Below are 24983 nucleotides of genomic sequence, written 5' to 3' on the forward strand. Positions count from 1 at the left end.
AAGGGATCAGGGGGTATAGAGAGAAGGCAGGGATGGGATACTGAGTTGGATGATCAGCCATGATCATATCGAATGGCAGTGCAGACTTGAAGGGCCGAATGGCCTACTTCTGCACCTATTTTCTATGTTTCTATGTTTCCATATACCCACCGCCCTCTGTCTGAAAAGGTTTCCCTTCAGATTCCTATTCAACCTTTCCCCTCTCATCGTAAACCCATATCTTCTGGTTTTTGATTCCCCTATCCTGAGTGAAAGCCCGTGTACTCCCCCTATCTATTCCCCCTCATGATTTTATACACCTCTACACGACCAACATGTGGAATTTGCTGCCAGAGGCACTGCTTCAGTTGATAGGCACTGATGCACTAAGGGAAGGTTTAGTTACATCTGAGAGAGAAGATAACACAGGATTATGATGGAAGTTGGACAGGGAAGGGTGGCAGGGAATCAAGGGGAGCACAAACACTGACTGAGCCGCATGGTTTGATTCTGCACTACTGCATCCTTCCTCCAATTTTTTTGTGCCGTCCTTTTTTGAAATTTGATGTGGAGTTGTCATCATATATTGCTCTTCAGGAAGATAAGTGAATGTGTACATTTTATCCAATTCTCTCTTGGATTTCTATCAATTTAGTCGCATCTCAGTACACAGCCTTTGCTTTTTATGCACAAATTTATTTTAAGCAAATTGAGGCTTTATCAATATCCTATCTATGTTTTCTATTAAACAATCCTGTATGAACTGCTTCTCTACAGGTTTCACTTGACCGTTTATTCTGCATTAACTGTTCTCAAACCATCATTTTAATGCCACAAAATCTGTTGCAAATAAGAATCCAGTTCCCACTTTCTGTGACATTTTCAATGGTTTTCAGACTTCCAATTCTGTTCTGCGATTTCATGATTACTCTGCCTCATTTAACAGATCAGAATAATCGCCTGCCAGCTAGTAAGGTTTATTAAAAATGTCTTCACATTTCGGGATGCTAATGTCACTGACAAGGCCAGTATTTATTGCATATTCCTAATTGATATTGTGGTTTCACTGCCTCTTGAACTGTGGCAGTCCTTCTGGTGCAAATATTCCACAGTCCTTTTCACACCTTACATGTTCTTTGTACCATTTCTCTCTCCGCCTGACTCTCTGAAGAAGGGTCTTGACCCAAAATGTCACCCATTCCTTCGCTCCAGAGATGCTACCTGTCCTGCTGAGTTACTCCAGCATTTTGTCTATCTTCGGTGTGAACCAGCATCTGCAGTTTCTTCCCCTAAATACTCCATTGGGTTGTGAAATTCAGGATTTAAACCTAATCTTTAAACGTTACTAGACCAAGTGCAGACCCGTTGGGTCTGTTTCCCTAACGGCGTTTGCGGGGGGGGGGGGGGGGTCTGCGGCATCACACTCACATTAACCACCCCCCAAACACACAGGTGGGGGGAGGGGAGGTGAGAAGAGGGGAAGGAGGGGAGAGGAGGAGGAGGAAATGGGACAGATTTGGGAGGGAAAGGAGAGCGGGATAGGAGGTGAGAATTTAGAACAAATGATTTGACAAAGCAGCGAGGAAGGGTCCCGATCTAAAACATCGTCTGTCCATTCCCTCCACAGATGCTGCCTGACCCCTCGAGTTCCTCCAGCACTTTGTGTTTTGTACATTTGCTAGTCGGGATGGGATGGTGTGTTGGTGAAGAACCGGCGGGTAGTGCTGTTCACCTTGGTGGCAGAGGGTATGGATGTAGTGTGTGCAGAGCGAGTAGCTGCAGTGTATTTTGTAGACGGCATATGGTGCAACCATGGTACAGAGCTGGTGGAGGGACCTAATGTATAGGCTTGTAGATGGGATACTTTGTCCTCAATGGCATCGTTTCTTGAACAATGTATGAGATTCATTTATCCAGGCAAGTGAATGTCTTCCATTCCCCTCCTTGCTTATGCCTCCAGGTGGAGAGAATTATTTTGAGGTGTCCTAAGGTGAACCATCACTATAGGTTACAGAGTATCTCCAGAGTATTTAATTGTCATATACACTGACAACAGAACAATGGAACTCATACTTGCAGCAATTTTGCAGGCCAGTAAACATTATATACATAGATCCTTATATAATTTAAAAAGATTCAATAAATTAATAACTGTAATACCAGTGCAAACAAAACTGAAATCTTTAGTGCAACCATATAGTTCATATGAGTTAATAGTTGCTGAGGTTAGTGTTGTATGGGGTTCAAGAGCCTAGTGGTTGCAGGGAAGAAGCAGGCCTGGTGGTCACGGTTTCAGGTTCCTGTACCTTCTTTGCAATATTAGGAGTGAAAGGGCCAGGGTTTTATAGGTCATTGAAGTTGGCTGTCCATAGATCTCTTCGATGGTGGGAGGTCAGTACCAGTGAGGGAATAAACTGTGTCTGCTTTGCTCTTGGAGATAAAGGTATTATCTTCCCCTTTTTTAATAGCTACTGAATGAATTTTATTTCAAAAAACATCCTTCTTAAAACCCCACAGCAATACACATTTCTACTGCTACTGCCAATCTGTGTCACCTCCCTGGAGCAGATCCAACACCAGTAGAATGTTGTATCATTGTTTAATTTCATTATTTATTTGTTCAGGTGCACTTCAATGTTGTTGGTGAGACCAGCATTTATTGCCCATTCATCAATGAACTGAGACTTACTGCATCATTTTAGTTAAAATCAGCAACATTAGTGAATTGAAACACAATGCAGGAGCAACTCTGCAAATGAGGCAGCATCTGTGGAGAAATGGACAGCGACGCTCCAGGTTTGGTCCATCTTCAGACTCATTGAGATCAAAAGAGAGGTGGGGGCGGGACAATGCCTGGCAAGTAATAGGTGAATAGGCAAGTAATAGCCTCGCCGGCAATGGGAGCCTCGCCGGCAACATTCGTGTTACTTGTGTGTTAGAATATTCATTCCCAGAGGGAAATTAATCTATCGTATCAGATACCTGCCCCCACCTCAGTTTCCAGCTCTCACCCCTACTCCAATTTATTTGAAGAAGTGTCCCAACTCAAAATGTCATTTGTCTATTCCCTCCACCAGTGCTACCTGATCTAGTCAGTTCCTCCAGCATTTTGTGTTATGCCCAAGATCCAGCAACTGCAGTTCTTTGTGTCAGCATTAGTGAATGGACAGTGAAATTTAAACACGAGGAACTGCAGATGCTGTAAGATTGCCTATCCTTGTTTCCAGACATGCTGCCTGACCTGCTGAGTTACTCCAACACTTGTGTCTTTGTTGGTGAATGGTTGTTCTGGAGGCACGGATAACATCATATTTTCTTCTCTGTATTTTTCAACATAATATCCTACACCCAAGCATTACAAATCACACACATCTCTTCTAATGTACATCATGTAGTGTGTCTAATGACCCAGCTGACCCATTCTGGCAGGGAAGTAATACGTTTGATCACCAGTCCGCTGCTGAACACTGGAGAGGAGCATTGGTTCAAGTTAACTATTTCTGATAGATATTCAACCCTACCTCCTCCATCACATCCCTGTATGAGGATGGATTCAGCCTGGCCCTGTTCCAAGTAGCTGATTCACTGTTATATTTCATGCAGGAACGATAACTTCTTGGAATGAGCCATTACCACCTACTGCTTTTGGAGAAGGGAATAAGACATTCCACGTATATTCTTACTGCAAGTATCTAATACAATAGCTTGATGCTTAAACTATCTGAACAGCCCAAGGTAGACACTGGATAAGAATTCCCTGTACTGAAGAAATTCTGCACTGATTTATTTTATACTCAATTTTTATGTTATAGCCCACTGGCATTTGCTATTTGATTCATATGTATCAATAACATATAATACCACGAATGGAGTGAAGCTTAAAATGGAAGAGAGTTGTTTCAGTTCAATTTAGAGATACCGCATGGAAACAGGCCCTTCGGCCCACCAAGTACACACCAACCATCGAACTCCCGTTCACACTAGTTCTATGTTAGATCACTTTCTCATCAATGTGCTACAAACTAGGGGCAATTTACAGAGGCCAAGTAACACTACAAACCTGCACGTTTTGGGGATGTGGGAGGAAATCGGAGCATTCTGAGGAAACCGACAGTGAAAATGTGCAAACTCCACACAGACAGCGACCAAGGTCACGATTGAACCTGAGTTTCTGGCACGGCAAGGCAGCAGCTGTGCCCCTGTGTCACCCTTAATTATGCCACTGTTTTAATTTTGTTTCAACAAAGGTATATTGCTTGGACACAAAGTGACTGCTGAAAATGGATACATTGAGAGATATGGAAATTGATAAATTATAAAATCTGATTTAAAACTGTTGACAAAAAGTAAATTGCAAGGATGGGGCGGAAATTGAGTCTTTACTAACTGCAATGCATAAGCTGAGAAATGGGGAAAAGTAGGTTCAAAATGGATTTGGTTAAATATATGTAAATAATTAATGTGCTAGTCTGAGGAGAGCGAAGAGGAATGGACAAATTAGAGATAGATACAAAAAGCTGAGTAATGCCCCTGTCCCACTTAGGAAACCTCTGGAGACTTTGAGCCCCACCCAAGGTTTCCGTGCATTTCCCGGAGGTTGCAGGTGGTTGCCGGAGGTTGCAGGTAGTGGAAGCAGGTAGGGAGACTGACAAAAACCTCCTGGAACCGCACGGAAACCTTGGGTGGGCCGCAAAGTATCCAGAGGTTTCCGCTCAGGTTTCCTAAGTGGGACAGGGGCATTAACTCTGTGGGTCAGACAGTATATCTCTGGAGATAAGAATTAGGTAACGCTTCGGATCGAGATGCTTCTTCACCCATTCTTGAACTGAGACCTGTTCCTTTTCTCCAGAGATGCTGTCGAACCCGCTGAGTTACTCCAGCTTTTTGTGCCTATCTTCGATTTAAACCGTCTTCTGACGTTCCTTCCTACACCATGGATAAATTGGATATCTCTTTTAAAGACCTATCGGTATTGATTTATTATTGTCATGTTTACTGAAATATAGTGAAAAGGTTTTGGTTGTGTGCTATCCAATTAAATCAGATCATACTTTGCAATAGCTCAAACAAGTCATAAACAAGTACACTGGTGGTGTGAAGAAGAAAATACCAGAGTGCAGAATATAATTTTACAGCATTGAGGTGTTACGGTTCCAGAGAAAAAGTCCAATGTCTGAAGTGAGGTTGTTTGGAAGATTGGGATGACACTTTAGCTTTTGAAAGGACCATTCAGTAGTCTGACAACAGAGGGGAATATGCCGTGGCTGAATCTGGTGGTATGTGTTTTCACACTTTGGTATATTCTTCCTGATGGGACCTAGTACTGGAACAATGGAATAAATGCTCAATTTCTGTATTATGATTCTGAACTAATATATTAAGTGAATGGGAGGAAAACCTAGCAGCCACACTGCAAGAAGGATTTGAATGAAATTTCCCAGTGTGTGGATGAATGATCCACTTTCAAATGACCCAGTCCTGCATACATCTACCTTACAGCATAGTTAATATATTCTGCAGGCTGGTCAAATCTTTTCTAATTGTAACCCACTTCCTCGATTGTTTTAAACCGAAGATAGGCACAAAATGCTGGAGGATCTCAGCAGGACAGGCAGGATCTCTGGGACAACTCAGCAGGGCAGGCTGCATCCTTCTTCAGGCTGAGAGTCAGGGGGAGAGTGAGACAGAGAGATAAGGAAGGGTAAGGTGTGAAGACGAGACACAGGGGATGGAGATCAAGGAATATGTAGAAATGGATGCCTGAAGAAGGGTCTCGACTCGAAACATCCCCATTCCTTCTATCCACAGATGATGCCTGTCCTGCTGAGTTACTTCAGCATTTTGTGTCATATCTTCGGTTTAAACCAGCATCTGCAGTACCTTCTTACACAAGGGTGTCGACCTGAAATGTCGCCTATTTCCTTTGCTCCATAGACGCTGCCTCGTCCGCTGAGATTCTCCAGCATTTTTGTCTACTTTTCGTACACATTCGATTGGATTGTCTACTCACCATTGTAATTTAAAATAAGTTCTAAAAGCTCTGAAGAAAGTCATTCATTTCCCAGCAAAAAAATGTTTTCTTTCTCTCCAAACCTCCTAGTGCTTGGTAATATAGTTGCACTCCAATACTGCAATCTGTAATGATTTCTGTTTCAAATAGTGTGACTTTTATTGGAACAAATTAGCTTTTATTGCTTATGGTATTATTACGGGACATTTTTTATGCCTGCCGGGTAAAAGATAGTAAGCTCAACTTGTTTTGTAAATACACGCAGCAAAATGTTGTGCTTTGTGGCTGCTCCTGGGAATATCTCCTGGGAATTCATATGGGCAGAATGAGTGAGAAAAAGACTAATTAAGACACAGCTGGAGTGCTGCTTTCAGCCCTGAGCTCACCATAACAAGATGAACGCAATTCCTTGTGAGATGAAGTTCACTTATGAAGGAAGACTGGCTCAGCGGAAGTTAATTCAGTGAAAGAGAGACTGAGATGTATAAAAATGAGGATCCCCTGCCAGAGCGCACAGATTTCCTCGAGTGTAGAGTTGCAGGATTAGAGGGGAGTCTGTGAATAGGTAGTCAAGGCAGATACAATCATCTCTATTAAACCACTGCTATGATGAGGAAGATGTCCTATGAATTATAAATGGTGTCGATGCTGGTTGATTTGTGCTGGTCTCTATTTCCCTCACTTGCTTTTTCTCCAAACCATATGTCCATTTATCAATCTATGTCCAAACCTCCCAATGACCCATCCACACCAATCTTCTTCTCTCCACCCTTTCCCTTTACACTACATTTTACCCATTCTTGTTCTCCAAACTCTCTGCCAAATGTCTTCCACATCCCCGCTTCTCCTGACTGTCCACCTGTCCCTCTCAACCCCCCTCTTCACTCTCCCTCCTGATGCTTGTGAATGGAGCGGCTGGGCTTGTACGCTCTGGAATTTAGAAGGATGCGAGGATATCGTATTGAAACATCTAAGATTATTAAGGGTTTGGACGCGCTAGAGGCAGGAAACATGTTCCCGATGTTGGGGGAGTCCAGAATCAGAGGCTACAGTTTATGAATAAGGGGTAAGCCATTTAGAACGGAGATGAGGAAACACTTTTTCACACAAAGAATTGTGAGTCTGTGGAATTCTCTGCCTCAGGGCGTTGGAGGTTGGTTCTCTGGATACTTTCAAGAGAGAGCAGGATAGGGCTCTTGAAGATAGTGGAGTCGGGGGATATGGAGAGAAGGCAGGAAAGGGGTACTGACTGTGGATGATCAGCCAGGGGATAGACAAGGAAGATAGGTGGTGTGTGGGGAGGGGCAATAAAGAAGGGAGCAATAAAGAAGGGAGCCACCCAGCTGGCTCGAAGGGCCGAATGGCCAACTCTTACACCTATTGTATTGTCCTTTCCGTTTGCCCCATGCAGGTGAGTTTTTATTGTTGCATGGTTTTTGATTGCTACAGGGTAAAAGGGTGGAAGCTTTAATTTGCACTCCACCTGCGTAAGTTATAAACATTTTGTGGCAACAAATAGAAGTATCTCCTGGGTCTTTATACAAAGAGAATGAGTGAGGAAAACACTGTTCTTCCCACCACATTCTGTCACCCAATCCCAAAACCTCCTCATCGACCTCCTTGCTCCCTTCTTTATTGCCCACCAACCTGTCACCCCACCTGTCATTCCCCCCCCCTCCCCACCCCCCCCCCTCCCCCCCACGTCCCCTCCCGCCCACCTGTCAACCCCCCCCACCTGTGTCCCCCCCCACTTGTCCCCCCCCCACCTGTCCCCCCCCCACCCCACCCCCCCCCCCCACCTGTCACCCCACCCTCCCCCACCTGTCCCCCCCCACTTGTCCCCCCCCCCCCCCCACCTGTGTCCCCCCCACTTGTCCCCCCCACCTTGTCCCCCCCACCTGTCCCCCACCACCCCCACCCCCCCCCCCCCCCCCCCACCCCCCCCCCACCTGTCCCCCCCACCTGTCCCCCCCACCTGTCACCCCACCCCCCCCACCTGTCACCCCCACCCCCCCCTTTGTCCCCCCCCCCCCCCTGTCCCCCCCACCTGTCCCCCACCCCCCACACTTGTCCCCCCCACCCTTGTCATCCCCCTTCCCCCCCCCCTGCCCCCCCCCCCCCCCCCCCCCCCCCCCCCCCCCCCCCCCCACCTGTCCCCCCCCACACTTGTCCCCCCCCCCACCCATCTGTCATCCCCTTCCCTCCTCCCTCCCCTCCCCCCCCCCCACGCCATCCCACCGGGCCGCCCGCCTGTCACCCGCGCACTTGCTCCCCCCCGCTCGCTGCTTCATGCGCTCTCTCCGCCCGCAGTGGCGGCGCCGCGGTTCCAGGACCGGGGGCGCGTTCGCTCCTCCGCTCGCTCCCGAGAGTGCGCGTGACCCGCCCGGGGTGAGCGCGCCCCCGGGGATGGAACCGGCGGCGGCGGGGTGGCGCGCCGAGCCTTGCCTCTCCCCGTCCCCGCGTGCTCACCAGCCGCCTTGCTCTCTCCGCAGGTCGTCGCCCGCGGGCGGCCAGAGCCGCAGACGGAGCCGCAGCAACGACGGGGTGATCTTGGACATCTCCTCCCTGAAAATGAACGAGCTGGAGACCGACGTCCCCCCGCTACCGCCGCGGTACCGCTTCAGGGACTTGCTGCTGGGGGACCAGTCCTTCCAGAACGACGACAGGTAAGGCACCCGGCACATCTGTACCTGGAGTACAGTATGTGCGCTAAACTGGGGCGGGGATTGATGAAGGTCACTGTAATCGTCCTCACTGTCCACCCTGCACGTTGGACTTACAAGTTGCATTTTGGATGTACACGTTTAATTTAGACAATAAATCTAGAGCCAATTTGGCATTGGGAAGATTAACATTTAGCTGTCCAATATATATGTGGGGTGATGTAAATGTCTGAAGGATACATATGCATTTGGGTGCTGAAAGTAGGTCGACTGTTTAGTTCAAGAAGTTTTTGTAGAAGTTTAACGTGGGCAAGAAAACTAGAACTGATTTGCAATTTGGAAGATTATCTTTACCCTGTGCAATATATTTATGAAGTGATTTGAATGTCAGAAGGATACACTTGGGTGCTGAAAGTAGGTCAATGATTTAATTTCATTTTGGATGTACAATAACTTGGGCAAGAAAACTAGAACTAATTTGCAATTAGGAAGATTATTGTTCTACTGTTCACAATATTTGTGGAATGACCTAAATGTCTGAAGGATACACATTTGGGTGTTAAAATTGCGACTTTAGTGTAGTTAAAGAAGTTTTGTTTTGGTTGTAAAACTTTGGAGCCAATTTGGAATTAGGATTTTTTTTAAATTCTATAATATTTTTCAGAATGATCTAAATGTCACAAGGAAACACATTTGAGTGCTGAAAATGGTTTGTTGGTTTAGTTATGGTGACAGAGCTTTAGCAGATCTTTGTGTCCTTTAATGGAAGTGATGTTCAATTGTCCACGTTTTTCTCTTCTATTTGCCCAGATGCAGTTATATTCATGTTGACTGTAGAGTGTGATGCTGATTACATTTGCAGTGGCGTTTTGTATTAGTGGCTATGCTCTGCAATGTATACTGTAATATATTTATATTATTTTTTTAAGTCTGTGTTGAAATCACATAATACTGAGTATTTTTAATGGCATGGTAGGTTTTAAATGTTCGCCACGGTAAAAAAAACTTTGTTGCAGAATGAATTGCTGGATTATGAAATGAAAGTAAACAATTGATACAATTAAAGTTACATTGTTGATACAAGTTAACAATAGTTCAGAACTTTGCATGCACTTACAAAACCTGCACTTGTGAAATGAAACATTTAAAATCAAATTATTGCTCTGCAATTATGTTTCTCTTGCCACAAACAATCTTACTTTATTGTCACAATGAAATTTAATTTGTACATCCTTGAAATAAATTGATACAGTTGTGTGCTCTTAACTGTTAAACCCAATTTCTTAATCTATAAATTGTATTCATTTGGGATTTGGAGAAGCTGTGTGTAGTTCTGGTGAAACGCTGTGGAGGATTTGAAGAGGGTGTAGAAGAAGCTTACCTGAATGCTGCCTGGATTAGGTTGTATTAACTACAGAGAGAGGTGAGAGATAATTGGGTTTTCTACTGGAATACCTGAGGCTGAGTGGAGACTTGATAGAAGTACTGGTGTATGAAGTTGTGAGAAGCATAGATAGAATGGAAAGTCAGAACCTAGGGTGGAAATGTCAAAGGCTAGAGAGCATAACTTTAAGGAGAGAAAGGCAAGTTAAAAATAATCTGCAGTGCATGTTTTTTTACAGAGGTTGGTGGATACCTGGAACATGCTGCCAGGGCTCGCATTGGATGCATTTGTTGTTTTTAGATAGGCACAGGGATATGTAGGGAATGGAGGGGTATGGATGTGCAGGCAAATTAGATTAGTTTATCTGGGCATCATGTTCAGCACAGACTCTGTGGGCCGAAGGGCCTGTTCCTGCACTGTTTTGTGTTCTATTAGATGGTATATGTAAAACTTTGTTTTCACCTGGTTCAAAATAACAAAGGCACCTGGTACCTTTTCCTTGTACAACATAACATGAAATCCCAATGAATGATCCAAAGCATTAGAACATAATTAAAGTTAGCACTTGAAAGTGAATTGAAAAAGGACCTTTATATGAAGGCTCATAATTCTATGACATTCTCATGGTCATGGTGGATGTTAAATCCATTGTTATTTTCAAGACAGACAGATTTATGAGGGACAAATGGTTATGGAGTCAAGGTGGACAATTGAAGATGAGATTGTAGATTTTGAAATCTAAAGCAAAACACAGCCTTGGAGGAACTCTGAGTCAGGCTGCATCTGGGGAGGGGATGGATGGACCATGTTTCAGGTCAGGACTAATTCCTGGATAACAGGTGTTTGGTTCAATTATGAGCTAAGAGAATGATAGAACGGTTGAATGGTCTAATCTCATTGCAGTTTTAAATACATGTGAAATTAATGAAGCCATTAGAGTTGCAGCCCATCTTTTAATTGGCAAAATAAATTATTGTGTACAAAATCTCTAATGTCCACCTTTCAGAACTGTGCGATATCTTCAGCTTGAAAGCACTTGAGCAGATCCAACATTCTAATTATTACTCTCTTTTTGACACGTAACCTTTTATTTAGAAAAAGGAAAAAGAAACAAACAAGAGCAACCCAGTATTGAAACTGTTCACAATTACAAACACTAGGATATTTTGCTTGGAAACGGCATCAATAACCAAAACTATAAATTCTCTGAAAAACTTTCGTGTGAATTAGCTGCCAATAACAAATGACTATTTCCAGAGAAAGATGCTTCCTCAGCAGCATGAAAAAGTTTTATTTGTAAAGAAAGGATAATATTTTTACACATCTTCAGAAAGTATTGTAAATTAACAGGATGTTTACTAGTATGGTACCATGAATATCCTGTGATGATTGCAGGTTCCCATATACAGTACATCATTTTTATTGATTACCCAATGTAAACTACATTGAAAACATTTAATATCCTATTATAACGTTAAACGTTCCACTTTGTATCTGTTAACCGAGCCTTGATTTGGCCATTCCCTCTGCAGATGCTGCCTGACCCGCTGAGCTTCTCGTGATTCCAGCATCTGCCGTCTCCTGTGCCTTGATTTGTCTCTGCAGGAAGTCAAATGTTAGTAGGTACAGTGGGGGCACAAGGAACTGCAGATGCTGAAATCTTGAGCAAAACACAAAGGTGGTGGAGGAACTCAGTGGATCAGGCAGCATCTGTGTAGAGAATGAACAAACAATATTTCTGGTTGAGAGACTTCTTCAGACTGATGTGTGCAGTGGGGGATTTCAGGTTTTGTGAAGTTAATTAATTTAACTTCAGCTTTATTGTCCCTTACATTGATAGAAAATGACTGCAGATTTGTAGTGAAGAACTCCCATAGCTTTCATTTAAACATAAGGTGGGCTGCCGACAGACATGCAAACAGACCATGATTTAATTCACAAAACTGCAGAACTATGGTGCAAATAACTATAGCTCCCTTGCTGACAAGCTGTACCTAAGGGCTGTGTGAAGGCTTGCATTAATTTGGTCTGGTGAATTTAACTAATCGCCAAGTTGTTTGTTTGGAGGTTTGCAACTAGTGGAGCATCATTGGAATAATTATTTAAATTATTTGAATCCATTGGTAGATTGTATGTTTTTTTGCAGTGGTATTGGTGGAATACACCAAGGCTAAAGCCCTGTACCACTGTACGAGGTCATTCAAGAGCTCTCCCGAGTTTAAAAAAAATCAAACTTGTGGTAAGCACGTAGATTGAACGTAGCGGGTACGCAGGAGCTTGGGGACGTCTCTTAGAGGCTCGTAACGCTAATGGCAGGTACTTGGGAAACGCGGTAAACTCGTGAAGACTCGTGAAGATTTTTCAACATGTTGAAAAATGTCCACGAGAGCCCCAAGTACTTACGAGTGGCCATTACCGTGATTCTCCGAATTCGAATCAGGGCAAACTCGGGAGAACTCTTGAATGAACACAGCATCACGAATTGGATGGATAATGTGCATCTGCATTTACCCACATGATTTCGTGATCTCTGGCCATATGGGGGACATGCACATACACCAGTTTCTTCTCACTATAGAGTAAGAAAATAACAGGCTGGTTGTCCTCTCTTTACTTATTCAGATTATTTACTTGCAAAAGAGGAACCATCTGTCATTTCTCTTGCTTGCTGAATGGAATGGAAGGGTAAGAAAAATAATATATTGTGACATAAATTACATGTCCACAAAAGGAAATAGTAGGAAATTTTGCTTAGTGCATTTGCAAATTGTTATGACGTGTATAATTTATTTTAACATAATTCATATTACAAATTAATATAAATGGATTGATGTAAAGCTGGAGACATTGCATTGTGGTTATATTTTAATGGAATTAGCTCATATGTAGTTGTTAGTTATATCTAACAATTCTAACTTTTTCGTGATTGTATCCACAAGCCAACAATATTCTTTTGATGAAAGCCCTCAAAACTGAAACATCATTATTGCTTTACTCCAGAGATGCTGCCTGACCCTCTGAGTTACTCCAGCATTTTGTGCCATTCTTCAATATTCAATCTTCAATATTCTTTTGATGCTGTCCGTTTCCACGTGTTTGGATCATGCTGTGACCACAATGTTCTGCTTGACTGCTGATGTGTCCACTAATTCAAGTTTATTCAGATGTCCATATAAGGCATGATTTAGGATGATGGTCGTCATAAATTTTACAGAGAAAGATTAATGGCAAATATGGAAGAATTTTGTGCAATCTGTTCCATGGCAGCTCGGTTTGAGATTACTTGGGATATATTGAATATTTTCTGTTCACACCTCAGAGATTTTTCATATTTATTTTGTGTGGCACCAAAATGTTGAATGAAGATCTATCCCTCTGATGTGCAGAGAGCAGCAGTGGGACTAACTGATTGCTGCAGCGTTCAGTCCATTGCAACTGTGTGTAAAGCTACAGCATTACACATTTGAGCACTTTCATCTACTTTGACCTCTGTTGCAAATGTATGAATCCTCATGTCTTAATTTTTGTCAAGAATAATTGAAGTTTGTTGCTGAATTACAGATGTTTGTGTGTGTGAATTACAAAGGATATAGGAAATGGTATTGGAATAAAATGCACTGGATTAATAGTGATGGTCACATGGATTCGGAACTGACTTACTGATAAAAGACAGGGTTGTGGTCGATGGGCAATATTCAGGCTGGAGTCTGTGACCACTGAGATCTGTGCTAGGACCTCACTTGCCTGTGATATGTATAAATGACTTTGATGTAAATGTAGGCAGGTTTGTAGATGACAACAAGATGGCTGGGGTTGTGTACTGTGAGGAAGGCTGTCAAAGGAAACAGCAGGTTGACTCTATGAATATGGATCTGGTGCAGAAATGGATGGAGAAATGGCAGGTGGGATTTAATTCCAGCAAGTATGTGGTATTGTACTCTAAGAGGTCGAATTTAATGGGAATATATACAATCAATGGCAGATGTACAGGAGCCCAACTCCATAACTCCTGAAAGTGACACCACAAGTGGATAGAGTGGTACAGGAGGTGTATGGTATGCTTGCCTTCTCTGGTAGGAGCATTGAGTACAAGATTCAGGAAGTCATTGATGCAGCTTTAAAGGACTTTTGTTAGACCACATTTAGAGTATTGCACATAGTTCTGCTTGCCCTATTACAGGATGGATGTGAAGGCTTTGGAAAGGGGGCAGATGAGGTTTACCCGAATGATGCCTGGATTAAAGGATATAGTTACAGGGAATGGTTGGACAGGCTTGGATTGTTTTCTCTGGAATGCCGGAGGTTGCGGGGAGGCCCGAGAGAAGTAAATAAGATAATTGGGGAGTAGGAGTGGAATTAGGCCATTCAGCCCACCAACTTGTAATTTTATTGACCATGAAATTTACACGGTCATTTAAATATTTTTGTTAATGAGATATATCTCTTGAAGAAAAATAAAGCAAGTGTTCATTTTAGTGTTATTCCTGGGAAACTGATCGAGGTTCTCCGCAGTTATTTATTTTCTGCATTCTCTTGTTTAAAACATGTAATTGTCTCAACATACATTTAATATTACAATTGAATGGTGGTTCAAGTTCTGTGAGAACCCTACCCATTTAAGTTTTACAATTTGAATGGTTATCCCAACAAACATATTGTAATCATCACACCATTTAATAGGTTACTTTTATGCATTCAAATTTAATAACTCCATAGTTGACTATATTACTGAGAGAAAATTAAATCTCTCTGGATGCTTACAGGAGCAGATATCATCAACATTGGTTATTAGTCTCATTATAAGTATGTGAATTTGTTAACCACTGAATATTAACAGAAATCCCAAGTGCAATTTGGGGCCAGAAGCAGGTTTGTGATATTGAACGACATAGATAATTTGGTCTGCTGTTTTTGAGGCTATAGCTCCAGTATTCCTTGGAGAGATATAGTGGCTATATCTCAAGAACAATTAAAGGTTGCTTTCTCCGAGATCCCTGCCCATATAATTGTGCTACAGTGAAGATAAACTGAAATGGAATAGTGTTTAAAATGTTTTAATGTTTTGTACATTTTGATTGAGTCATAAGATCATAGGTGATGGGAGTAGAATGAGGCCATTCAGCCCATCAAGCCTATTCTGCCATTCAATCATGGCTGATCTACCGCTCCCTCCTAGCCCCATTCTGCTGCCTTCTTCCCGTAATCTCTGACATCTATACTAATCAAGAATCTATCTGTCTCTGCCTTAAATATATCCACTGATTTTGCCTCCACAGCCTTCTGTGGCAAAGAATTCCACAGATTCACCACCCTCTGACTAAAGAAATTCCTCCATCTCCTTCCTAAAAGAACATCCTTTAATTCTGAGGCTACGACCTCTAGTCCTAGACCAGTGGTTCCCAACGTGGGGCATACGCCCCACAGGGGGGCAATTTGATTTTTAAGGGGGGCAATTGGTCTGCGTCCAAATTTTCGATTTTTTATTTTTTTAGGATTTTCCATCAGGTAAACTATCCAATGTTATTTTGAGTAAATAATTTTTCACTATATTGTGTAGTTGTTTCACCGCACCATGAGGACTCCCCTGGTGGAAACATCTTATCCACCCCACTCTATCCAAGTCACTATTCTGTACGTTTCTCAGGTGCCATTAACCCCATGCAACATCATATGCATTAAATGCACATCATATGCTAATTACTAATTCCTGTGATTATTCTTGTAAACCTCCTCTGGATCCTCTCCAGAGCCAGCACATCCTTCCTCAGATATGGTGCCCAAAATGGGTCACAGTATTCCAAATGCAGCCTGACCAGCGACTACAGAGCCTCAGCATTACATCCCTGTTTTTGTCTACAAGCCGTCTAGAAATAAATGCTACCATTTTGCATTTGCTTTCTTTACTACTGATTTGACTTGCAGAGTAACTTTTGGGGAATCCTGCACCAGCACTCCCAAGTCCCTTTGCACCTCCGATTTCTGGATTCTCTCAACATTTAGAAAATAATCTACACCTTTATTCCTACTACTAAAATGCACGACTCCACACTTTGCTACACTATATTCCGTCTGCCACATCTCTGCCCCCTGTTCCAACTGTAGAGTCCCTACTTTCTCTGCACTACCTGCTCCTCCACCTATTTTCGTATTAACATCCGTAAACCTGGCCACAAAGCCTTCAATCCCCTCATCCAAATCTGCATTTGTCAGCATTTAAAATCTTGTAGACTAGCAGAAATTGTCATTCTCTTAAGAGATTAAAGGTCAGATTGCCCCTTTTGGAGATATGAGCATGATATAGGTTTGGCTAAGTGCAAATAAAACTGATGGGGCATACAACATTGGACTAAACTAGCTGTCTGGTGCACTCTAGACAATTTGTTTTTTTTTCAATACTTTGATTTGTGTTACCTGTAAGATGGCAATTCCCTTTGGAATTGCTGGCCATCAGCCATCCCATATCCAGCACAGTAAATCCACTGGCAGAGCATTGATGCGCTGAAGCAAGATCCTGGATGTATTTTGGAGAAAGGAAGACTTCCGTCCATTGAAGAGGTTGCTGACCATGTTGGGAAAGTAAGTGCTTGAGATGTTTCACTTAAGGTTGAGATGCATTATTGTCACGTGTACTGGGATTCAGTGACAATATTTTGTTTGTTGAGTTTAGAGATACAGCACGGAAACAGGCCCTTCGGCCCGTTGAGTTCGCACTGACCCCCTCACATTAACACTATTTTACACACACTAGGGACAATATATATATATATATACTTATAGTAAACCAATTAACATACAAACCTGTACGTCTTTGGAGTGTGGGTGGAAACCGAAGATCTCGGAGAAAACCCACGGGGTAGAACGTACAGACAGCACCCGTAGTCGGGATTGAACCCGAGTCTCTGATGCTGAAAGTGCTGTAAAGCAGCAACTCTACCACTGTGTGCTATCCAATCAAATTGGATAATACTTTACAGGAAGCCAAACTCAAGTAGAGTGAAGGGAAAGGTTCAGAATGGGGAATATACTTCTCAACGTTGCAGCATAACTGTTTCAGAGAAAAAGTTCAATGTCCAAAATGAGACTTTGAAGAATCGGGAGTGTACCTAGCTTATGGAAGGATAATTCAGGTCTGCATATTATTTTAATTATTCACATTTATTGTACATTTATGTTTGTATCCTGTTTTTAAAAATGCATCCATTTCCATCCTTTTTTAAATATCTGCAAAGCCCAATAGCACCATGAACTCAGTACAAGAACTGTTCCAGAGCCGCTGTCTGAAAAAAATCACTGAGAATAACTAAGGACAAACTGCACTCCCCCCACACACATCTGGATCTCCTGCCATCAGGCAAGAGGTACCGTAGCATCAAAGCACGGACTACCAGACTGCTAAACAGCTTCCTCCCACAGGCTGTGAGGCTGCTAAACAGTCACTCCATCTGATTCATGCTGCTTTGCACTGACAATGTAATAACTCTGGCACTTGCCGCTTAAATCAGCTGCCCTGGACATTTTATGACTCTTTTTACTGTATTTTAATGTTGCTGTTTTACCTGCACTTTTTAAACGATTTGTACTGTTTCATCAGGGACTGGATTGTTTTTATTGTTTTTATTATGTGTGAAATGTTTAAGTTTTATGTGCGATGCTCCAGTATTCCCTGGGAAATGTCTTCTCATTTTGCACTGTACAATTGTTGCTTTGCAAGATACCAATAAAGGTTGATTGATCGATTGGTTGATTATTTGTATGCACGTACTATCTTCAATAATTTGATCATTGTATGTAAAAATGTATATTACACTAAATTGATAAAAAAAAAAGACTGCTCAGTTATTTTATGCTATATTCATCCTACATTGAGAATCCCAGAAGGTGATATACCCCAGCATATAATCTCATATCGATACAATCTTCATAATGTACGAATATATTTTAAGTGACTGCTTTCTGTATTCTCTTCCTTATCACTTCATTAAGATTTGGCAGTGTGTATGTACTAACTTTATTGTGATATGGCCTCTATATAAGTTAATCAATTGAAATTTTATTTTCAAATCACCACTCGGGTTTTTGGCAGTGACGTACTTGTCTGTGGTTTGTAGCGCATGCGGCAGATGTACAAGCAATTTACAGGAGAAACATTGTTCGAATGGAAGTTGTGCTAGAGATGCTAATGGATACTTTTTTCCTTTCACTTCAGAACGTTACAGTTGAATAACAATTGTGGGGAAGTTCAGCTTTTGACATGGCCATCAGTGAGGAACTGCTCAGCGATGAGCAGATTGGGAAAATTTGGTTGATTGAAAGATACAGCATGGAAACAAACACTTTGGCCCTTCATGTCCATTCTGACTGTTCATACTGGTTCTGTTACCCCAGTCATGCATACACTCCCTACACAATAGGAGCAATTTACAGAGATCAATTAACCTACAAGCACTCGCGTCTCTGGGATGTCGGAGGAAGGCGGAGCACCCCAAGGATATCTATACAGTCACAGGGAGAACCTGCAAACTCCACACAGACAGCATCCATAGTCAGTCTCTGCAGTGTGAGGCAGCAGCCCCACTGCTGTGCCATCATGCTGTCCCTGTTGGTTTTTGGTGACTGCCTTGTCTTTTTTTTGCAGCCCACTATAATTTTCATCGATCAAAGTTGTCATTTAAGCAATTTAAAAATAAAATAGTGCTCTTCTAAAGAAATAGCTGCATTGGTTGGCTATTTATTTAGAATAACTGCATTTGTCAGTGGACTGCCATTTTGATCTGTGATTTATTTCATTGTTACAATGCCGAAGTTGCTGCGGAAACCAGTGTTTGGAGTCTTTTAACTGATAATCTTGTGATCATAAGCTTAACGAATCAAATTCTTGATTTGTATGCAGTGGCGATCTTAAAAGTATTTTAAAAATGGCTTTGAAATAGTGCACATGAGTAAAATTGGAATATTTCATTTCTGAGAAATGTAGAATGTTTTGCTGGGACAATATTTATTTTTGGTGGGGGGATTTGAGAAATGTTTTGGTGGGAGGATATTTAAGAAATAGAAATTCTTGAATCTTTAGGATAAGAAGGAATTGGCTTGACACTGGTTCAGAAGTAAATAACATTGTGTGTTAAATGTCTTTCACCGGACTCTGGTGGGAGGTGGCTGATGTGGAGGTCCGGGCCGCTGAGGATGTTCTCTGCCGGGGTTCGGCGTCGGTGTTCCATCATCCCGGCGTGAGGGCCTGAACATCGGGCCGCCGGTGGCGGCGACTGCTGGTGCTCGGGAGGCCCTGACCACGGGTGAACATCTGGGAAGATCGGCGTGGAGGCTGGCTGGACTATGGTACCTTCCTCAATATAGATGCCGCTGTGGGGTTATGTTGTGTCGTGGACTTCTGTGTTTGTGCTTTTTTTTAAAATATTTTTTATTTATTAAATATATATTTTTTATGTTAATTGACTGTAAGGAAAACCCATTTTGTTGCCTCTAATATGAAATAATGACAATAAATTGAATACAATACAATACAAAATACAGATTTACAAGATGTAATAATACTTGGTCAATGATTTAGAATAGCAGCCTTATTTAACTTGGCTTTGAAGTGTTATAGCTCTCCTTGCAATGCTGAAATCCTCTGATAAATGTAAGGCATTTCATTTATTTGTGCAAAATTGGTTTTAGGCTAGAGAGGTTTATTTAAATGAGCAATGCAGATTATTTTATGATTATCAAAAGCATATCAAGTTAGTGTTCTGGACTAGGAAAGATCCACGTTGTGTAGCTGTGCGTCAACTCGATTGTCTGCACTAATTTCTGAATCGGAGGATTGCACTGCTATCCTCTGATGGGTGCATGTAAAATAACCTGAACCTTTTATCTAATACCGAGGAAATGCTGTTCCACTGAAAGTGTTTTCTTCCTCATCTGGCCATTTCAAGCCACAAGGAGCTGCAGATGCTGGTTTACAAAATAGGACACAGAATGCTGGAGTAACTCAACGGGTTAGGCAGCATCTCTGGAGAATGTCCACAGGCGATGTTTCGGTGTGGGACCCTTCTTAAGATTGACTGTAGTGAGGTGGGACAAAGCTAGAACAGAGGTATGGACAGGACAAAGCTAGCAAGTGATAAGATAGATATGGGTGAGGTTTTTTTTTGACATATCGATGGCTGAACAAAGGCCGGAAATGAAAAAAACATAAAGTGATAAGGATAGAAGAGGTGAGAATTGTAAAGTCAGAGGGATAAATATACAGTGGGTGGAGGGGGAGAGGGAAATGTCTGTGAATCCAGGTGGGGTGCAGGGGTGAGATGGGGGGGGAGGAAATAAACCAAAATAATGTAATACATCCATTTCTGTCAGAGTTGAGTTGATCTACTTTGGGGTTTGATTGCCCAGTGACTCCTATTTTTATACAAAAATTATATCAAAGCTACGTGGTTTTAAAAGGTCACTTTGAGGAGAAGTTAAATGGTTTGTTTATGTTCCCATTTCCATTTATTAATTGTATTGCTGGACAGTGGGCCGAAACAGAATTCATGCTCAATGGATTATCACTGATATGACGAGCATTCATATCTGGGCCTGCAACAATGTCATGAGCTAATGTAGATGAATTGCTGATGTCTCCATTGTTGTCATAGGATGTTGTTCGAATTACTTTATTAGTGGCTTATTTTTGCTCAGCCCTGAAGGGGTAGGGGAAAATTTAAGAGACCAACGGCATTTTCATCTTGCGAAGGATGATGTGAATATGGAATGACTCAAAAGGAGATGCAGGCACAATGGTGTTGTTTAGAAGACATAGATACTGTAACGGTTGAGAGGGATATGAGCCAAACACTGGCAGATGTGACTGACTCTATTCTAAAACATGGTTGGGTTGGACAAGGTGGTCTAAAGAGCCTGTTTCCGTGCTGTCTGATGCCATGACTTCATGCTGCACCTGGCGTACATTGTGCAGAACTGTCTCTGTTTACATTTCACTGAAGAGCGGATTGCATGTTTGAATGGATTGTGTTGCTACATCACAGTGAGCTTTACACTAAGTGCTGCAAATCCCAGTTATAATTAAAGTCATTATTTCAGAGTTCTTCATAATACCGAAACAGCTAATTGCAGCATTGAGCATCACCTCTTCGAAGATTTGACTTGCGGGATTATATTAATTTGTTAAGCTTCGCATTACTACTGCAATTTTGATGTTAAATATATTCCTAGTATGTACAAAACCTCTCTCATTGTTCATGTATTTCTGTTTGTGTGGTTGTAAATTCACAGTTAGTTTTTATGCAAAACTAATGGCTTGCTTGGGTTATGGAGGTACTTGGATAATCTGAGTTCCTTTAGACTGATCAATGTCAAATTTTGCATTAATATTCTACTGCTAAGTACATTAGCAATTGAGTCCTACAGCACGGACTTTAGCCCAACTCGTCCAGCTAACCAAGTTGTCTACTGAACTAAACCGATGTGACTGTATTTGGCTCATGTCCCTTTAAATCTTTCCCATATTTTAATCCATCCAAAGGTCTTTTAAACGTTGTAACTGTACCCACATCTACCCATCTATCCCCTCTCACTTCGAACCTGTGCCTTCTAGTTTTAGACACCCCTACCTTGTGTAAAAGGCAGTGCCAATTTTCCTTAGTTTAACTTGGATGTAAATGCATAAAGGTTGGTTAATAGGTTTGCAGATGACACTAAGATTGCTGTATCGCAGACTGAGAGTAAACAATCAAAGTATACAGTGGGATATAGATCAGCTGGACAAATTGGTAGCAAAATGGCAGATGGAGTATGAGATGTTGCACTTTGGAAAGTTGCAGACGAGGCAAAAATATACAATGAATGACAAGACCCTTAACAGCATTAATGCACAGATCTGGGGCTCTAAGTCCACAAGTTGGTGGTAGTGGCAATACAGGTAGATCTGTGCCAAAGAAGGCATACGGTATGTTTGCCTTCATTGGCCGAGCCATTGAGTTACACTGAGTCAGGAAGACAAGCGTAAGCTTTATAGGACAGGTTAGGCTGCATTTACAGTATTGCGTGCAGTTCTGGTTGCCCCATTACAGGAAGGATGTGGCGGCTCTGGAAAGGTATTTTACACAAAGGGTTGTGAGTGCCTGGAGCGTGTTGTCGGGAGTTGTGGTGAAGGCAGATACTACAGTGGCATTTAAGAGACTGCTGGATAGGCACATGGATATGGAGGAATATGGATTATGTATAGGCAGATAAGAGTTAGTCTTGGCACAGTCATTTTGGGCTGAAAGTGCCTGTGAATCACGCAGCAGCTACTGGCTGCACTGCTATGTTGTTCCACTGTGCTTCATACTACTGTCAGGCCAGGCAAATGTATTTTCAACAGAATGAGGCATTGTCTGGAATCCTAAACCCACAATCCCATTTTATGCTGTAATTATGTGGTACCTTGTAACAAAATCCGATTGGATTTGCAACTGAGAATTAACAATTTATTTCTGTAATATAGTTTTCATGAGGTTTTCTTAATCTCATTAAAATACAAAGTGTAGTAAACCTCAAGTCAGTAATCAGAAAGGAAGGTGTGATTTTCCACATTATTTATCTGATAATAATGTCATGATTGAACTGTTGTAAATATTAGAGCCTGTCGGAATCTGGGGAATCTCTCTTGGTTCTCAACTGAATAACTGCTACTCAACAACTTTTTGCATTTTCTGGGAGGCCTTTGGTGGAAGGCTTGAACTGATGAAGATTTGATTTGTTTAAATTGTTTTTTATATCATAATTGAAAATTGTCGGAAAAGATCTTGGACAGGCAGCTAAGGCATCGACTTTGTCTAGCCAGCTCTACAGTAGATCTATCCTATGCACAAGGAACAATTAACCTGCAAACCCACATGTCTTTGGAAAGTGGGAGGAAACAGGAAACTCCTTTGCTGCACTGCTGCACAGTCTGATTAATTTAGTTGACCATTGTGTCAGAGCATTTCATGGATGGAACCTTATTAGGTAGGTACCCTTCGTGTTGTTTTGGGCATGCACTCTATGCTTCTCAATGAGCCAGCTTTCATCCGCTAGTTTGATGGTTACAGAACAGAGAACAGTACAGAACACGAACAGGCCCTTCGCTCATGATGCCCGTGCCGACATGATGTCAAGTTAAGCCAGTCTCCTTTGCCTGCACTGATCTATATCCTCCATTCCATATATCTCTGTGTCCATCTAAAAGTCTCTTAAACACCACTACCTTATTCGCCTCCACAACCATCTGTGGCAGCAGGTTTCAGGTACCCAACGCTGTGTTAAAATATGTTTTTGTGTTAAAAATAAACTTAGCCCATAAATCTCCTTTATACTTCTCCCTTCTCACCTTAAAGCCGTGCAGATATGATGAGGTTTGAAGTTACAGGTTATGCAGGAATACAGTTCTGCTGCTGCAGATTTGTCACAACCCATCATGGCTACCCAGTTTTAAATTTCCAGATCTATCAGTGAATAATGGCATAGACTGATGCATTAATACAATTAATGAGAACAAGGTGAACACGGATACATTCTTCCCTTGGTATTCCATGTTTCTTTCAAATCTTGTTTAAGATTTAAAAAAGAATCAATTTATCAACTGAGGGAGAAGGGTCGGTGGTAAATTTCACGAGGTTACCTTGTCGACATTTGACCCATTGTAAGATTTCATATGATCTGGAGTCAATGTCAACCCTGCCCACCATTATCCACGACACTGTCAACGTGGTTGTGTCTGTTCTGTCAACGGGACAAGATATGAGATTAGCCATGATTGAAAGCAAGAGTAGACTCAATGGGCCGAATGGCCTAATTCTGCTCCTGTGAATATATGAACAAGGATGTACCCAAGGATTATGATGGAATTACAGACGTTGTCCATGAAGTACGATTCAGTGAGTATATTAAGGTAATGGTTGACTGGTCCACGGGACAGCGATGCTAATTTTGACACCGTCCAGAAGTTTCTGATGAAGACTTTACAAAGTCCAAATGGATTTGTGAGTCTACATTTAACCCCAAGGGCTATGCCAAGCTGGTCTTCCCAGTCCCATTCTGATTCTGTTTACTGCAACAGTTTTCATGAAACTGTTTGCCTTGATTGGCCACCATAGGACATTTAAGAGTGTTCCATTTTTGCTGGTTGGAGTTGCATACATATGGTTTACCAAGGAAGCCTGACTGATTATCTTCTCTGAAGGATATTAGTGAATCTGATCGGCTTGTACACAATCCAATATTTTATTTTTAATTTTGCAGTCGTCTTTGCTGAGACTAGTTGTTGTTTCACTGATGTTAAGGGACCAGATGGGATTTTATGACAATCCATTAGATTTATGGTCACTGTGACTGAAACTAATCTTTTTTTTTTAATTTGCCTTATGTTTATCTAATAGATTAAATGTAAATCTCCCAGCTGCCATGTGATTATGAGTAGCTTCTGGAGGAATAGTCCATGGAACCATAGAACCAGCTGAAGGAACACATGTAGCCACCCCTTCAGGGTCTCCTGCTGCATCAGTGGATAATCTGCAGTTGCCACGTCGGCCTCATCTGTCACCCCATAACCCATAAAACAGTGGAGAGTTTTTAATTGTCAAATATACTGACTACGGAATAATGAAATTCTTACCTGCATTAGCACAACAGTCCTGTAGATAGTATGTAATAAACAAAAACATCAATAAATTAATGACCATAATACTACTGCAGTAGCCCAAATTCCTTAGTACAACCAAAGACAGTCCTTAGAAATTGAGGATAGTGTACAAGAACCTAAACTAAACACAAAAAACTGGAGTAACTCAGCGGGACAGGTAGCATCTCTGGAGAGAATGGGTGACGTCATCCATTCCTTCTCTCTAGAGATGCTGCCTGTCCCGCTGAGTTACTCTTTGTGTCTATCTTCGGTTTAAACCAGCACCTGCTGTTCCTTCATACA

At 42.0% G+C, this 24983-nt stretch overlaps 1 protein-coding gene across 6 annotated transcripts in view; it reads left to right on the forward strand.

Moving 5' to 3' along the window:
• kcnt1b (potassium sodium-activated channel subfamily T member 1b) overlaps nt 1–24983 on the forward strand; it is a 266028-nt gene that overhangs the window by 24685 nt on the left and 216360 nt on the right. For 4 of the 6 annotated variants that reach the window (XM_055660118.1, XM_055660121.1, XM_055660120.1 and 1 more), the window contains exon 1: nt 8271–8655. In XM_055660118.1, the coding sequence (XP_055516093.1) occupies nt 8279–8655 (377 nt within the window). In that variant the 5' untranslated portion in view covers nt 8271–8278. Of the gene's footprint in view, nt 1–8270; nt 8656–24983 lie in introns of those variants that run through there. The other 2 variants (XM_055660124.1, XM_055660122.1) reach the window with 1 other exon arrangement.

Source organism: Leucoraja erinacea, chromosome 31 (genome assembly GCF_028641065.1).
Source record: "Leucoraja erinacea ecotype New England chromosome 31, Leri_hhj_1, whole genome shotgun sequence".
NCBI lineage: Eukaryota > Metazoa > Chordata > Chondrichthyes > Rajiformes > Rajidae > Leucoraja > Leucoraja erinaceus.